Source organism: Odontesthes bonariensis, chromosome 17 (genome assembly GCF_027942865.1).
Source record: "Odontesthes bonariensis isolate fOdoBon6 chromosome 17, fOdoBon6.hap1, whole genome shotgun sequence".
Taxonomy (NCBI): domain Eukaryota; kingdom Metazoa; phylum Chordata; class Actinopteri; order Atheriniformes; family Atherinopsidae; genus Odontesthes; species Odontesthes bonariensis.
In genome coordinates, this window is record NC_134522.1 from 7,636,273 (window position 1) to 7,655,067 (window position 18,795).

An 18,795-nucleotide genomic window follows, 5' to 3' on the forward strand; every position below is an offset into this window, starting at 1 on the left:
ATTAGATTCTTAATACACTTATAGCAGTTGTCAGATATAATATCCGGTAAACTCCAAATTAACGTGTGAGATTACATACACTATATTTACTGAAGAAGATACAGAGAATTGGTGTTTAATGTGGCCTTAGTGTGATCTTGCAGTTTTAGGCTACGGCTACACGAAAACGTTTTTCACTGTAAACGATACTTTTTCTTATCGTTCGGCTGTCGCGGCCACACGGAGCCGGCGTTCCCACTACCCCAAAACGATAGTTTTTGAGAACGGGTTCCAGAGTGGGAAGATCTGAGAATGGCGGCGTTTCGTTTCCATTGTTACAGCCAAAACGGATTAGTTTACATCTGCGTCACAGCCACATGGCCAACGCAGTGACGTATACACATACGTCAGTGACCAGAACAAAAAGCGGCTTCCATTCAAAATCCGGAAGAAGAAGACAACACAACAAGGAGAGACCGCGATCATCATGAACCCCACAACATTGATAGCAGCACTGCTGCAGACACTGCTAACTACAGCGGCATTGTTGAAGGAACAACGTGAGCTTCGCGCTGGTAGAAGTAGGGGCGTACACGCATGCGCATTGCTTCTTCTATTGTTCTGGTGTAACCGGTGGGGGTGGCTTACAGCGCACCTAGAGGTGTTTCGTGTGTACTACATCGTTTTCATCGTTTTCATCGTTACCATCTGGACCTGAGTCTTTACAGCAGCTTTCCCGTGTAGTCGCAATAATTTTCGTAAAAAAAACCTCGTTTCGTTTTCGTGTAGCCGTAGCCTTAGCCACTTTTTTTTAGCTTCTAGAATCTCCCCACGTTCCCCGTACAGTGGTGCTCGAATGTTTAAATTTCTGCTGAAATATTACCAATAATACACTAGAAAAAAAGATAAAGATCAAACAAAATATAACACGTGGTCATGTGCTGAAGGTTTTTTAATTTTGGAGTCAAATGCTTGAGAGCAGGGGCGATTTTAGGATCTGGTCTTTAGGGGTGCCCAGCCCCCAGTGCTCACAGAGGCACATTATTTCTCACTAATTGAGGCGAACTAGTACATTTATAAATTTGGAGCCGTATTAGTTTTGCTTTGAGTAGTGTTTTCCCCTACAACATTCAATTTTGACCTCTTCATTTCAAAAGACTGTGGCTTGACAGGGATAACAGAGAGCCCGAGACAAATATTGAAGATAACTCAACATTTATTTTGGGATTAAAGAGTTAAAACAAAAACAAATGCTGGAAAATAAATAAAATGGTCACTAAAATAATGCATCCTTGAGCAAAAAAAAAAGTGTTTTTGCATAATATAATATTTTGAAAATGTGCTGAGCCAGGGGGTGCCGAGCTATCTCACGGTGGTGCCTTGGCACCACTAAAAATACCCTAGCCTCGCCCCTGCTTGAGAGGATCCCTTGCTGTCTTCAAAGAGCGGTGATACATAAAGGTCTGATATTCACAACAAGTTTGTGGACAAATGTGTCCTGGTATGAATAAAGGAGAATATTTTGGATTCCTGACTTGTTAAAAAGCAATGAAAGACTTTGGACTCCATCCACAGTCCCCAGGAGAGGTCCACTAATAAAAATCCCTCCAAGAGCTAGTTTTGTATAATTCTGCAAGGTTGCAAAGGCTCCCAGGGTAACTCAAGGTCTGCCTCACGTTGGTTGATGTTAATGTTCATCTGTTAATTATGAGGAGAATACTGAAAAAAGAAAGATGTTCATCTTAGGGATTCAAAGAGAAAGCCTTGGGTCTGTTTTGCTGCATCGAGGCCAAAGTGATCAATGGAGCAATGAAGTCTAAGTAATTGCAATAAAGTCATAAATGAGGAAATCCGGAAATCTGTAGCTGAAGCTGATTCTATGAATCCAGAGCACACCAACTCTGTTGTTGTTCCACCAACAAAAATGGCTGAAGAAAAAGAACGTTTTTGAATGACCGAGTGAGAGTGCTGATGTGATTCCAACAGAAATGTCACAAGACTTTTACCACTCGAGCCAAAAAGTGGCCAAAAAAAATGTCAGGAATCTGATGTTTTCGGTGAGACTGATGTGACCCCACGAGTATGCCTTGTATAAGCACCTGCAGCAGAACTCTGGCTTCCAGGCCCCCCTGCTATTGAAAACATGCTTTATCCAACTGCTCTGTCTCATTACACGAGAACACCAGCAACAGCTGACTGAGGCAGATGTTCTATTGTAGAGAGCAGCAGCTTCTCAAGCGGCGAGCATCCATTTGACTGCTTGTGTTACAGCTGGCAGCCAAAGCTAAACCAGGACAATCCATCTTGATGAGGAGAATCTGTCTCGAGTGATGAAGAAGCTGTATGTGAAGCACTTTGCTCAACAGAAAACAGCAACAGTCTTCCCTGCTGCTGCTTTGATGGGAAGATAGCACTGTGACTTTGATTTTACTGATATCCCCGACTTAAAGTCGGCTTACCAGCACAGAAATTTAAATAATGAAGTTGGCTTACCCCGCAGCCTCTGCAGTTAAAGGCTGCTAATGGAAGCAGGGAGACTAAGGGAAGAAGAGAGGGTATTTGGGCAGCTGGTGGCAAGTGTCCAGTCAGTCTGAGTTGGCTTTTGTAGTAGTTGACAAATGCCAGCAGACAGCAGACGCTGTGGGGAGAGCTGAGATCTATCGCTTCTGCCTCAAGCCATGTTCAGCATGCCATGTTGCTGTGACCTGTCCTTTCCAAAAACATTTTTCTTTGTTCCTGTGCCCTCTGATGCTGTTCTTTGTAAAAACAATTCAGCACCAGCCTCTCATACACAGGCTAAAAGTTTTTTTTCAAGAAGAACCAGTGGCATGTAAGTGCAGGACTCACAAATATACCCATAAAACACATCTATTTATCACTGAATTCATAAGATTTTAAAAAGTATATCACCATGAACACAAGTTGAAGGCACATCTGTTCTGGTCTGTTCAATCAGTGTTTGATTAGCTTCACTGAGCTGTGCCATTATTCTACATTAGCATTTGCAGTCATGTGGCTTTGACTTCCCAGATGTGATCCGTCCAGCTCCCGCCACATCACTCTCAGTTCACTAATCACCACTCAGTAAAACATAGAGGTCAACATGTTCATTGTATGAAATAACTTAAAATGTTGTTGGCTGCATGCATCATGGGATGATTTATTTAAAAAAGCGTGGGCTAATCTGTTCTCAAGCTGACCAACCACAGCAGGTCCACTGCGAACTGTCGCAGTCACAAGCTGCTGAGGTGAGGTGCCAAAGAAAGGATGTGTTTCGTGAACAGTTGGGTGACAGTTTGTTTTTGGCAGGACTGTGAAAAATCACTCAGAAGCTGAACTCTTACCCTCCAAGAGCTTGGAGTGGAAAAAAAAAAAAAAAAGAATCTGGTCGGAAAAATATACGCTTCCAAGTAAAATGAATGGCTCTGAGAGATGGATGTGACAGCCAGGGATGCAGATATGAGTACATAAGGACTTTGTACTTGCTCCAACAACAAAAGAACATAAGGAAGAAACACACTTTATAGGGAGTGACGAAGCAAACAAGCAAACAAGTAAGCTACTAAACATACATAGCAAATAATAATCACTTACCAAGCTTTCTTTTTTTTTATTTCTTTGGGTTCTACAAAGAGCTTCAGAATGAATTTCTTATTCATCCATCCTTTTGCACCTCAAGTCTTCATCTACTCCTCTTTTTTATATATTTATTTTTATCTCAAGGAGCTGTGATCTCTACATTTCTTCCGCAGTGGTCTTGAGAAATAGTTTTCAAGGTCTTTACATTTTTTCCTTAGACATTCATTGCTTTTTCACACCTTTTCAGTCTAGTTATTACGGTCTCCATTGGAAGGGTGGTTCAAGGAGTCGTTTTTAAGGAAGGGAAACGGGGAAGTAAGGCTGAGGCATGCCCAGTAGGACAAGAAGTGGACTGAAAATCAGTGGCAACGGGTCTCATGGAGGGATGAATCCTCCCCAGAGCCCGTACCTCAACATTATTGAAGCAGTGTGGGATCATCTTGGCAGAGAACGGAACACAAGGCAGAAGAGCTCAAAAGAAGAGCTTTGAAATGTTCTTCAAGAAGCCTGGAGAACTAGTCCTGAAGACTGCTTAAAGAAATTATAGGAAAGCCCAAGAGGGGTCATGCTGTGCTGTAGAGTAAAGGCCGTTGCTGCACCTATTTCCTGTTTTCCTGGCAATATATAAAGAAATGAGAGGTTGCTCCAGACTTTTGCACAGTGCGGTGTGTGCAGCACTTTTATTTTGTACAATCACACACCCAAAGGGCAAATCAAGGACAAATTGGGGCTCAGTGTATTTCCAAAGAACACCTCAGCATGTAGAGGAACGTGTGATTGAGCCTTCGTGTTAGAGGACGACCACTTCTCCCGCTGTGGTTAATTGAAATGAGGTGTGGAGGATATTATGGAAGAAGAGTTTTCACCATTTCCTTAAAGGCTGGCCTTACACTATACACCACACAGGGCATAATATCCTTTGCTGTGTCAAAGGGCAATGATCTACAGGTAGTGATGGCTTAATTCTGATGCTCACTGTCCATGTCTTTCCTTGTTCTTTCTTTCAAACATTAATTGGCCTGATTCCCATGCCTCCCTCCCACTTCTTTGACTCTGCTTAATAAATAATCTCACGTCAGATTGTGAAATGACTACACTGGTTTACAGCACTTTTGACGTTGCAGTTTTTATCATAGAGCCAAAAGAAATATACAGTAACATTCATTCGTAACGTTTCCTTCTGAATAAGCTCAAGTTTTGATTTGTCACACACTTGCTGAGGATGGAAGCAACTGTTTACTCTTACCTTACAACACTGCGTACTCCTTTTTTTGTGTAAGAGACCTCTGGTTGGAGTTGAGTCCTGGACAATGCTTTCCAACCCCCCCACACACTCCCTGTTCTTTACTTTTCTTCTGTGTTTCCACTTGTAAATACTGAGGCATTGAAAGTACATGGCTAGGGTTAGAATTAATGTAAACAATGAGGTTTCAAGTGACAAATTTTCACACAAGTTTTTACACTTTTATATTAACAATTCTTCCAATCAAGAATGTTTATAAGGACTACATTTGTATCGAAGCATGAAAAAAGACTAAAAAGGAGACATTTGTTGTGGCATTTGTTACAATTTATAACTCAATACTACAGTGTTACAAATCTACAACCCCCCTAACGTTACATTAAGGTATTATTTACACAATAAAGCTATTTTCATTGCATCTATGACCTCTGAATGCAACACTGGCTCACAGTCAGTTCAGATCGGGAAGTTGTGAGTAAACTTGTCATGTTTCACCTCTCTGTTATGACACATCTGCACTCGCTCATCAGCCTCATCCAGCCCACCTGGGTGTTGCCTAATTGCTCACCGGTTTTCACCTGTTCACTGCTCTCCTTAAGCTCTCTCCAGTCTCTGCTTGCCTGACAGACTATCATCAGCCATGTGCCGAGTTGAAATCCAGCATTCTGTCTATGATTATCCCAGTTACCGACCAGGTTCACCTCCCCGGATTATTCTTCCTGCCTTGCTCACAACGGACTTCTCTTGCCTCTCTGGAATTCTGAACATCGACCCACTCTCTGTTTTTAGATCCACCGACCCTCGTCTATCCCTCATGTTAAGTACCTGACCTCTGCCTCCCTGTGTTTTGATCGTTGCTTGCTTTTGACCCTGCCTCTGGATCCTGGACTCATTATCTTCTCTCCTTCCCTCGAGTTGTGTCTGCAACCCCCGAAACTGTCTACCCACCACTAATCATCAACCCTCTACAAATAAAACTGTTTTCTCTTAAACTACTCCTGTGTGGGGCTGAATTTCCGGGTCCTCAGAGCAGCCATCTGCTTCATATGTAGGTCTGAATAGTTTCAACACAGCCATTAGACCGTTCTAATGGTGCATTTGAAAACCTATTTGCATGTTTTTAGTTCACTTTCGACATATTCTACTGTGTTTTTCTAAATAAGATGTGATCCAATATTTGAAATATGGTCGGACTACTTCCACAGTATTACACTGTAGTTATTCTCCTAGCACCTACCATGGTTACACACTATATCTGTTTGATGACAGTGCTGCTGAACAGTACACCTTCCATGCACATTAACTTTAGAGTGGATAACCGTAGGTATTTATGCTAAATTAATCTCCCCCTTTACACTCCTTGTTGTGTCAAACTCATTAAATGTTTTATTCTTGTTTTTATGGGAACTGTTTATTCTATCTTTGCTGAGTTTTACTGCTCTCCACCCAACAGCTCCCCTGTTGCCCTCAAAGAGATTACGTAACACTCATTTTTACCTCTAAGAGCTGTGTGTAATTGTGTAATAACTAGTTTGATTTATCTAGGTCCTTAAGGGGGGGGGGGGGCGCATGGACTGGCAGATCTGCAGTAAAGTGAGCTTTGTGATGGTGCCGGGACAGAGGAGACAGAGATGTTCATGCGTGCTGATGGAAAGCTGATGCCAGGTGTCAAGGCCAATTGGGAACAAAGACTCTGAGGAAGACCGAGGTGCCTAAGACTGTCCATCAGTCTTGGGCAACGTCAGACTCACCTGACTTGGGCATGGTGTCATTTGGAAAACCTAGGTCATCCTCAGCCACCCAGGAGAAGCTCCAGTACCCTCGAGGGATGCCACCAGCAGTCCTGCCACCCAAAGATTCACCTGCAATGACAGCAATTATCCATTTTACCTTCAGAGCACATGTTGTAGAGACACAAGTTAAATGAGGTCAAATCTAATATTACAATGTTGGGAGTTTCAGTTCAGTAATACTTGCTCCTTGCTGTGTTTATTTAGGTGGTCACTGATTTGTCTTTTAAATCCCTTTCTCACACAAAGCACATCCAGCTGGTAATTCCACTCACGTCGTGGTTGACATGAAAATCAAAGAACTTAGCAGGGCTCAAGTTATAATAGAAGATGACATAGTGACAGTCGAGCTATAACTGGAATTTAAAGTATGTTAAAAGATGGTCATCTCACCTTATGGCTTAAAACTTAAGAAAAATCTCATGGAACCCCAACATTCCTCAGTCAACAACACATTTACAGTATGGGAACAGCAGATAAATACCAGTAAACAATGTCTGAGTACTGAACTTGAGGCATAGATAAAAAGTCCAACAGAGCTATATAAATTGGTTATTGGATATCAATAAGCCGCATAATTACCTGAGAACAGGTTTGTCTAATTTTGTTTGACTCTGTCTTCACCTTACAAACTCAAAGACTAATTATCACAAGATCGAACAGAAGTCTGATACTGTAAAGTGGATGCAACAACTTTCTCCTATACTTCTTATACCTCCACCTTCCTTCTTCACACACACACACACACGCACGCACACACACACACACACACACGCACGCACGCACGCACGCACGCACGCACACACACACACACACACACACACACACACACACACACACACACACACACACACACACACACACACACACACACACACACACACACACACTCGCACGCATGGTCTCTCATTTAGTCCTTAGTTCGTGGATAATTACTGCACAGTCACAGACCAATACACAGCTGCCTGCAGAAGAGACTCTTGCATAAATCCTGCAGCCATTTCAAATGAGCCTTAAAGAGCAATTGATTGTAAATGCTGCCTTTCATGGCACTAAACACAGTGCACTCTGATTTGAGTCAAAAGCGACACATTCTAGTCAATATTTATTCCTACTCAGCATGGCCTTCTCTGACATTTACTGTTTGAAGTCTGTACAGGAGTCCCCTGTATCAATTATAGTCAGATGGTTTTTATCTATTCTTTTGGCAATTAACTGATAAGTCTCTAATGTTTGTAATAAGACAGCAAAACACATGTATGGAGACACCACCGCTATGTACACACTGTATCCCACAGCAAAACACACCTAATATCAGGTCTATTGTATAACAATTTTTACACAGTTGCTCTAAATCAATCAAAATAACTCGAGGCATCCAGATGAGAATGATAAAGGGAAGTAAAATAGCTAGAATTTCATTAAACACACTTTGAAGACATGATGGCTGCCTGCTTTTGATATTACAAAAACCGGGACATAAAATACATTTCTCTTGAAGTAATCATGGCACCTTGTGTACTGTGTACGCCAAGTAAAAAGACTTGATCATGAGATGGAAAAAGGGTCAGCTGCAAAAATCTGTGATTCTATATGAAGTGGCTTTCATTTCCACATCAAGAGGCAGTGGGCCATCAAACTGGGACGTCTGGACAGATATTTTGGAGCAACAGGAAAACAGAAAACTAAAACAGAAGAGGGGATATAACAGGGATGACTTAAGGTTAAGATTAGCTAATCTTTTTCAACATCTTAATATCTTTAGTTGAAACGCGAACGCACTTTTTTGTACGAAGTCTTTTTCCAAACAGGAGTTGCTGTTGCTGATGGAAACTTGAACAAGGCTCTCTCCCTCTAATGTCCCTTTTTGGGAACCCCTTTTCCCCCACTGATTGCCAGGTGGGAGGGGCCGACTGTGGTCCAATTAGAGGGCTTAGTTTAGGTTCAACAGCTGTTGACATGAGGGGAAACTAACTGGCTGGCTGGCTGGCTGGCTGGCTGGTTGGCTGGTTGGAAACTACATAGTTCTGTTGGGATGCTGCTGGAGCTGACTCCCTTGTTGGCTGTGGGTTGCTGAAGAACTTTTAGAAAAGCTGATGAGCCACAGGGGGAGCTGACTGCCTGACTTAGCAGCTGTTGTGTGAGATGGCTGGCTTCCTGACTGACAGGCAGCTTGGGGTAGAAGAGTTGGCTGAGTGGCTTTCATTGGAGTGCCTTTTTCTGGCTGACTGTGAGGCATGTGGGCAATATTTCACGATTTTAGCACTTTCTTCCATGAACATTCCAAGATGGTAGACATAACTCAGAACCTGCCAAGGAGAAGCACTTTTCCAGTTTCTTAAAAACAAGGACCTCTTGTTTTTGATCCACATGCTAACAACCAAGGAATTGATAGTGTTCCAGAAGCAATGCAAGTATTCTGCTGTGGTAAACAACGCTTTTACAAGTCGAACCGCTCCTTCTTTCTCAATTATTATAATCATTATCATCATTATAAGATTGTCAAAATTAAAAGGAACCAAAATGAGTCTTTTAAACGAGGGATGTCTGATGAGAATATTCTAAAAAGCTGCATTTTGTCCTGAACTGTTTTGAAGTGAAGAGAAAAGAGGAGAGGCCAACTAACTCAGCCACAGAAAGTTCCAGCATATGAATCTGAACAAACACCACTGGCTCTGTGAGGAACTTTAACCGACAGACCAAAGCATCATGTTTAAACCATCATGGCAGAGTGAAAATAGGTTTTTAGAAATGTTTACTATCATCAGGTCAAAAACTGAAACGGATTCTGATCATTAATGCAGTACTTTTTTGGATGCCTCTTCAGCAGCATCTAAATCTACACATTATTTTGGCTGTGCCTCTATGAGCTGAACATGCTTACAGATCATCTTAACCTCATAGAGATTTGATAGAAAGCTTATGTGGCCCCTAAATGACAGTCAGACACTTCCCAAAGCAACCAGTGATATCTTGGCGGCATGATTGGTAATTTTTGTGAAAAGTGTTTTCTTTTTTTTAGCTTCAGCTGAGAATTGCCACCATAAGACGAAGCGCCACCATGCTTAGGGATGGAATTACCCATCTTTTTCCATAGGCCTTTTACACCTGCGTAGCTTCTGTCTTACATCCAAACAGGAAAACCAAATGAGTTGAGTAAGGACTTCTGAAGTAATTCTTAAAGAATGTAACACCTTTAAATGTATGCACATTTTCTCAATATTTGCGCTGCACACCTTTAGTCATGGCTTTCCAATGGAGTTACAGCTGATTTTTCACTGTTAATATGTTGTTTTTTTTGTAGTTGCTGGTGAGAATTATGAATCATGAAAGTAAAGAGTGAAGAAGATGAGAAAAGACTCCTGGGAAAGGTGTGAGGCACCTGCTGGAATTTCCTCTCCAGAGTCCGGTCACAGGATAACTCCAGCAGATGCCTTCTGCCTTCTGAAACACTTGCATGCCAACCATCCCCAACCCCTTACCTCTTATGTGTTTTAAAAGAAGAAATTTTATGTGGTTTCTTTATGTTTTTGTCTTTTTTTACCTATTAGATGCCTCTGATGCCTCTGCTCAGGAAAAAAACAACTTACTTGCTTTGCTAATTAAGCAGCAACTGATGGTGTGACTTCTTCAATGGTCTGTGGCTTTCTCTTTCCTTTTTTTTTTCTTCATTCATTTTCACCAGCTTGGTGTTATATTACCAGATGGCTCTTGAGCTTTACTGATTTCATTTGCTTCATTTGTTGGCAGCTAAAGAGAGACCATTGTGTCGTCTCAAAGAAGCCAAATTCAAAGCTCTTATCTGACATTATTAGTTCATTTGAACATGGCTTTGCACCATTTGAGGATTTCAGAAGTTGTACAGTGTGAGCATTGTTCCAGAAAGACTGCAGGACAACAGTTCACTGGGTGGTCACCATCATGGTGCAGCAGTTAAAGTGACAATGACATGATGGGTCACCACATGTGAGACTTCCACTGGCTCAGAGCTGGAGTGATAGAAAAATATGGGGGTAGTCTACAAGTTTAAGACACATCTTACAGATAATTATACAAAAAGGATGCATCAGACTACAATTTATTTGTCACAAAAAGAGAGTCTGATATATAATTTTTTTGAAATGTGTAAACACGTTTTCGCTTCATCGTAGAACAGGGAATCAGGGATAATGGACAAATATTACTTCTGTACAAAAACATTACCGTTTACACCACTTAAACTAACTTTTTAATCAGATCACAGCTCATTTAGACAGTGTTACAGTTATTCAATTAATCAGAGAGAAAGTTAATACATCTAACAGATGAGTGAGCACATTTTCAAGATAGTTAGATACATTGTTGAGGTTCGCTCTTTAATCAGAGATGTCCAAGTGCTAAATCTCACCAGGTAACACATCAAAACAACTTCACACATCATTTATCAATCTGTTTGGTTTTCCCATTGAAAACACCAGCTGTAACAATGGCATTCAAACACACACAATCGTTTCCACATTCAGAGGTGGGCTGACTTCAGATGTTTAGATTAGATCAGACTTACACTTCAAAATGCCCATGCATGAACAAACATATCTGCCAGTTCTACACATCCAGTCTGTTTTCTGACTCTGTCTTTTTAGGATTAAGCGATATTCACCAACACACCTATGCCAGAGATGGTTGGGTGCAAAAATATCATCTTCTGTTTTAATTAGCTCTGAGTGGATTGCTTCAAAGGTCTTAAAAGTCTAAAAAATAGGGCACTAAAACACAAGGGAGAGACAGAACAGCTCCCAAGGTAGGAGAGGAACAAATACTTTTGAGTGGACAGTATTATATGTGATGTATGCGTTGCTTGTGGCCTTTGTTTCACAGCAGTGCAATGGTCCAGAAATGTAACCAATTGGGCATGAAAAGTGGAAGCAGGGTAAATGCACAGGCTATGTTTCTGTGAATCAGCCAGAGCTGGAAATTGGTGTGGCCTTTACTGAAATCATAAGACTAACTAGACATTTCTAATGTGTTTGTCATAGAAGCGAGCGTTGACGTGAGAAGATTAAGTCTAACAAAGACGTTTGGAAATGGAACGAAACACAACTGGAGTATCAAACAGTTGCAGCTAATTAAAAGGGAAATGAGGGAGCCACCCTTTCACCCCTTTGGATTTTCATACTCTGTGGCCCTCTGCATCACAATTGTCTTCTTCCCTTTGCCCATTAATTAAAGATTTACCAAGGGATACATACATTACTGCCTAAATAAATTGATTACCTGTCCAGGCCAGTGACGCATCATTAAATGCTCTTCAAAGCCAACACTACATCAGGCAGCTGAGGCCTGGAATGGGCTGCTCTCTCACTGCTACAAAAGACCGCATTGATTTCCATCATTGGAGCCCTCATGTCCACTAAGCACTCTGACTTTTATCAAGACCTTCACAGAATTCCACACACGTTGCTACGTAATACCAAAATGCTCACATGTGTGCACAATAATTTGCAGACTTACGAGGTCTATTAAAGGAGTGTGGTAAGGGTAAATAATTCCTAGATATCTCAGCAACATAACAGAGGTGTCACGGTATTCTAGGACTTAAATAGCTTTATCAAAGTTTGACACAAAGGTTAAATAGAGGAGACAGATTTCAGTAATCCTGTTAATTTGCCACCTACTGTGCTTGTTGCATGGGGTAGCTTCTTTGCACAAATCCTGTCTTGTAAACAGACAGATTTTAGTTTAACTGTAGGATGCAGCTCATTAACACAAAGTGCTGCCCGTGAAACTCATCTTAAAGCCTCCAAAAAATGCTTTCTTACTAAAAAAAAAGTCATCACAGTGAACTCATTTCTTCCTCTTGATATCACAAAATTAAAAAAAAAAAAGCAAATAGAACAAATAGCATAAATCAGGATGCCTTCTGACGGTTCCCTTTGGTTATGCGTGTTCCTTTGACTTTTGGACCTCAAATTCATTGTGAGATTAAAACATGGTGTCTCAACATAAACATGAAATAATTTTATCAAAGAAATGGGTCGTGTGGCTTCAGTCTGAAAGCGTTTTCTCAGGGTAAAAAGAACTGGGCCTTCTTGATCCTCATGAATGCAAATCATTCTGCTGTTGCACACTGAAGGCTGAAAGTCAGAATTATTCAATTTATCAACCATAAAAGCACATTTCAATGAAAGGGAAGAGCAACGGAGCTGTTCAGATCACCTCTTTAAAAATGTGCAGCAGCAGACATGACAGAACACCACCTCTGAACATTATTCCAAAGTTTTACATGGGAAATGATTCATTTTTAAATAACATGAGAGAACTTTCTGAACCTTAAAACGTTGTGCTTCTGACTTGATTTGGAGTACACCAACCTTTGCTCTGCACATTCTTGAGTTTCCCGCCCAGCAACACAATGATTTGCTTTTCAGTTGCTAGAAATTTGATGGTTCCTTTGTGGCCTCTTCAAAATGACAACAAATCCATATGTATAACTGTGCATGGCTCACACAGAGAATTGTTTTGAAGAGGGAGCCATGGAGCAAATTCTCTACTGTAAAGAGAGATATCTACAGTTGGAACACAAAGAAAAATCTATCTCTTTATTTTAATTTCAGACTATGGCACGCCATCGTGCCATTCCACCATGGAACAATTCAAATGGATGCATGACTGTGTGAGTTCTGAAAATAGGTTGATTATCCAAGTTTGTAGCCTGGTCACTTTTTAGGTCACTTAAAAACATGGCTGCAGTGTCAACTGCGACAAACAACTCATGGAGGTAACTAAATGAAGTTGATGCAATGTACGTACAAAAGGGAGAATTTACTTAGTTGTTGTGCATGATATTAGATATTAGATTAGATTTGGCACCGAAATGTGAGGGGTTTTCACAGTTAAATGAGGTGGTGTCAATTTAAAATCTTCATAATACGTTTTTCCTTCACTTCTGTTGATGTTTAACCTTAGGTAGCCATACATCAACTGTGTGTCATCATATCTTCACAGAGCATATTTTTGTTTAGTGCTGCATTAAGTCCAAAATATTGTAAACGTAACCTTTAAGCTATTTAGATATACAGATTTAAAAGTAAGCCAAAAGGTCAGTGTTCAGATTTCTCTGAGCACTTATGTTTCGACAATATTTTTCTACTTTTTGTGACAAGCTGGAGTCAGGTAGTCACAGAATCCTCCATATGGCCACCTGCTAAATACACAGCACTCTCACAGCATCAAACTACAATGCGACTGCAGAGGTATTGGATGTGTCTTGTAGCCTCGTCATCTTGACATTAAAAGCACTAAACCGAAAGAGGAGGGGAACAAGCGCACCATTATCTCTGAGGCAAATCACAGTAATCATGAAACACAAAATGATTTTGTTTACATGTCTTTGAAAATGGATTGGAGAGTTTCTCTTGAGCCGACGACGGTGACACAAAATTCCGTCACAATAAATATACGGTTTGGTCTGTTTTGAGACATTTTTCTTACGCTGTGAAAAAGCTGTGCTAAAAGAGACCCTCAAATAAGGCTGTAAATGAGCACGTATCTCTCATTTGACGGTGTTAATGTAGACATGTTAATACCTCACAGACATAACTGTGTTACCTGTCCCTTCTTTCATGTCGGTTAAAGTAAGTAAATCGTTTTGTTTTCATGTCTTTGCGCAGAATGCAGCGGATGAAATAGATGTTGCACAAGCTGAAAAACACAATGGACAACACCTCATGCCCCTGAGACATTGATTAAACTACGGAGAGTTGATTCAATTAGTAGATTCTTCAGCTATACTGCGATATTGATCATTACCCCCACAGCAATGGTCTTACAAATAAGAACATTATAAGACCACATGAAAAGTTGAAAGTGTGACATTTTACTGTTCCATTGTAAAATATTGGCTTATCTTAAATTTGCAGGCTGTAAGGCATCTAAAAAAAAGTTGGAACAGGGTCATGTTTACCAATGCTTAGCATCCTCCTTTTAGCAAAAGTCCATAAACCATAGACCTGCTGCTGGACCTGTGGCAGAGGAATGTTGTCCCTTTCTTGTCTTGTATGGGATTCTAGCTGATCACCCCACCTGGTTGCCCTGTAATTTTGACTTTCATGATGCTCCAAATGTTTCCAGTTGCTGAAAGGTCTGGACTGCAGGCGGGTCGGCATAGCACCTGGACTGTTCTACTACGAAGCCATGCTGTTGGAATAGATGCTGTCTGTGGTTCTTGCCTAAGGCCTTACCTGAAAAAGACCACATGTTGCTTTAAAACCTGTATTTATCTTTAAGCATTGATGGTGTATTTCCAGACGTGCAAGTTGCCAGTTCCACAGACACTAATGAACCACCATAGCCATACAGATGCAGGCTTTTAAACTCAGCACCTATTTAAGACGAATTATCACACTCAACTTTATTCAGGAGAACACAGAGTCCATAGTTTCAAATTTTGATTAATCTGACAACAGAACAGTTTTCCACTTTGTCTCAGTCTGTTTTAAACGAGCTTCGGTCCAGCTTTGCACTCTTGGCAGTTTGTCTGGATCATGTTCACATATGGCTTCTTCTCTCCATGACAGAGCTTTAACCTGCATTTGTGGATGGCACAGACAATGATTTCTGGAATTGTTCCTGACCCCTGCAGTGATTTCCAGGACAGAATGGTGTCTGTTTATAATGCAGTGCCGCCTGGGGGCTGGAAGGCTTACAGCACGGACATACAGCAATGATTTTCCCCTGTGGCGCTTGTACACAGAGATGTCTCTGTCAATCTTTTGATGATATAATGTACTCTGCAAAGAGAATATAAAGTATGCAAATACAGGATATAATTCATATAATATACAAAAGAGTGTTAGGGAACAACTCAAGTGTTGTGTTCAAATGATGAACAAACAGGCTCTCTAAGGCACCAAAGAAGGCTTTGAATTGTTTCTCTCTTTTTTGGTCACAGTTTAAAATTCCAAAGACTTCCAGATACCAACCGTGGAATCCGCTCGCAGAACATGACAACATTTAATTTATGGGCTTTCTCTCAAAGGACTTTCAGACAAGAACACTGAAAGAATCTGGCAGAGCTCAACATCTATACGTTTTCAGTGTTATCCAAGTGAAATCATTTCTGCAACCACAGCAGACTGTCTGGGCGCCAACATTTTGGATTTTCACACCATGTCACTTCTGCGTCAGACAGTTACATGAACCTATCCTTGAAGCCTATGAAGCCAGTTCTCTTTGCCACAAGATGTTGCAATCTGGATGCTCGGCGGGTAAAGAAAAATGCAAATAAATGTGTCATCGCAGAAGGGACATTGTGTAAAAATCCACAATAAAGCTCTTGTTTGAAAATCTACGACATTTGTAAATTTGAAGTTGTTTTAGATCCGCTCTCTAATGTCTGGCTCATAAGTAGATTTTAGCTTGGCTTGCCAGCCAGAAGTGTTTCTGATTCTCCAAACAGAGTGCTCACACTGAATATTCATAGGATCGACACACAGCCTCCAGAAAAACGGTTTGTTAAATTTGCCGCTCCACTACCATTCCCACCCGCCTTTTTGATATGAACGGTTGTCTTTATATTACCTCAATTGAACAAAGCAATTTATTAATCCGTCACTGAAAAGCTGTCAACTGACCGGCTATCATTGTTTACGTAGTTTTATCTCCAATTCAGTGAATTCGTGAAGTGCCAAGTCACAATAAGTCTGATTTAAGGCCAACTCAATCCAGTTATAATCAATCAAATTGAATCCAGGTTAAGTCCAACTCAGTCCAGTTCAGTTTCAGCATGATAGCATTTTTAAATGGCAAATTTGTAAAATCTCAACACATTACTTGCTACAATTATGTAAATTTGCATTGAAGCAGTGTGTTTTTATTTTAATTTTATTCATCAGAACTAATTGCAATGATTTAGCAACAAGAGGAAGATACCATTAGTGGCTCCCTACTCAGATTAAGTAGATAAAGAAGAATTGCCACTGCGACAAAGATTTACAGTATTGCAAAACATCCCAAAGTTTTGTGGATCCCACGATTAAGGGAAGACTCGCACAGACTCAACAAAGCATACACAGATCATGTGGTTATGATGCAATGGCATGTGAAACACAAGGCTTCCAGACATCACAGAAAAAAACTATTGGAGGAGAAAAGTCAAACAGCATCTCCACCATCATGAAGACGGACATTTATCTGCAGTTCCCACTGCGAGGAACAACAAGATGGCAGCGACAGGAAGTGAAACGCCTTCACCCAGTAAAATAAACTTGATTCTTTGCCTTCCCCTTCCAGCAAACACTGCTGATGTTGAGCCACGGCTTGGAAAAAAATTCTAATGCCACTGGAAATAGTCAGAAAATATCTGCCCATCTCAGCAACAAGCATGTTGAGGTTATTCAGTATACAATTTCCTTTGGGATCAATAAAGTATTTATCTATCTATCGAGATAGATGACTCTATTCATCCCCGAAGGGAAATTAGGTCATCATAGCAGTCCGGTATACAATAATATATCTATCGATATAAAAGAGTCCTGATGCAGATAGAAGTCTTGAAACCTTTAACTCAATTTGTTTGTTTAAAAGACAAATGTTTACCGAGGTACCTCGTGTTTATTTCCATCTTAATATATGGACTTTAATTTAGATATCTTATAGCAACTTTTCTTAGTGCTAACTAGAAGTATAATCATTCCTCCTATGCTGTATGTGGATCTTATGCTGTAAAAATTTTAAAATTGCTTACAGCCAGTAATTAAACTAAATGCCTGCCGTGGTATACAATCTGCTCTCTGAGCTGCTGTATATGTCATGAATTACCATAATCATAGTGCGCGTTTGACCATGATGCTAGGTTTCCTCTTTTGTTACATCATCAAAGCACCAACAGAACCAGATCTGAATAGTTTTTACTCAGAGATGCTCTTCCATGTTCCCTAAGAGACACCTAACATGTGTGTGTGTGTGTGTGTGTGTGTGTGTGTGTGTGTGTGCATACAGTATCTGGTTGGCTTGATATTTCACGTACAAATGAATCATTCATCAAAGAGCAGGTTTCAAAGTCCACTCTGGACAGGAGGAGAAATTAATGTAGTTTTCCATGGATTGCACCGGACTGATTACCCTTTTCTGGGGCTTAAGACCAGAAACTCATTTGAGAAGAGTGGAAAAAAAGTGAAGTGCTGGAGTATATAAAAGGTACTTTAGAGCAGTCCTGCCATGTTGAAAAAGAAAAGCATCCGTATAGTTAGTGGTCCGTTTAATAATAAAACATGTTTAGTTTAGTTTTTTGATTGTGTGAATAATAATTTCGGAACACAGAATGGAGACATTAAGACACTGATTCACGAACGCAGGCGACATGGATGTTGAACAGGGATGACGCATAAACACACAGCCCGAGTTGGATTATCTGTCTCCAGACATCGAACAGAGAGGTTCTGCCCCTCGTATCATCTCTTTGCTCGATTTGGACACCAGACTGTTGAGCAGGCTTTGTTCGGGAAGATCCAGCCACCTGTGTCAAACTCAGATCTCATATGGTTAGCCCACTTAACATGTAGATACTGACAGAGAGGCACAGTTTTAATGCTCAGGGTAATTAACTGCAAGACAAAAACTGTTCAGGATTGAATTACTGCACCCGTCACTATCAGAAGGGAGTGGGAAATGTGGTCTTACATAACTAAAAGTAAAAACACTTGAAAACAAATAGAAAGTGGAGAGAAGAATCTGTTTGAGGATCTGCTTTTGTGTTGCTTTCCTTTCGATACGCACGAGCAGTAAGTTTTACAGACTGGTGGAATTCTAACACTTTAATCAATAAAAAAACGCCAAATAGAATAAACATTGCAGATACTGCAGAAAATAAGGATGTGACATTTTATGTGCAGCATTTTATGCTACACGCTACGGCCGGAAAAGGGTGGAATGCTCTCTTCGGGTCGGGAATGAGATCCTTCCCCAAGTGGAGGAGTTCAAGTATCTCGGGGTCTTGTTCACGAGTGAGGGACGAATGGAACAGGAGATTGACAGACGGATCGGTGCGGCGTCTGCAGTGATGCGGGCTCTGCACCGGCCCGTCGTGGTGAAGAAGGAGCTGAGCCAGAAGGCGAAGCTCTCGATTTACCGGTCAATCTATGTTCCTACCCTCACCTATGGTCACGAGCTGTGGGTAGTGACCGAAAGAACGAGATCGCGAATACAAGCGGCCGAAATGAGTTTCCT

The 18,795-nt window shown here is 40.9% G+C and overlaps 1 protein-coding gene across 1 annotated transcript in view; it reads right to left on the bottom strand.

The window, feature by feature from the left end:
* alk (ALK receptor tyrosine kinase) overlaps window positions 1-18,795 on the bottom strand; it is a 476,012-nt gene that overhangs the window by 292,876 nt on the left and 164,341 nt on the right. The window contains exon 2 of the mRNA XM_075488032.1: window positions 6,553-6,663. Coding sequence (XP_075344147.1) covers window positions 6,553-6,663 — 111 coding nt within the window. The remainder of the gene's footprint in view (window positions 1-6,552; window positions 6,664-18,795) is intronic.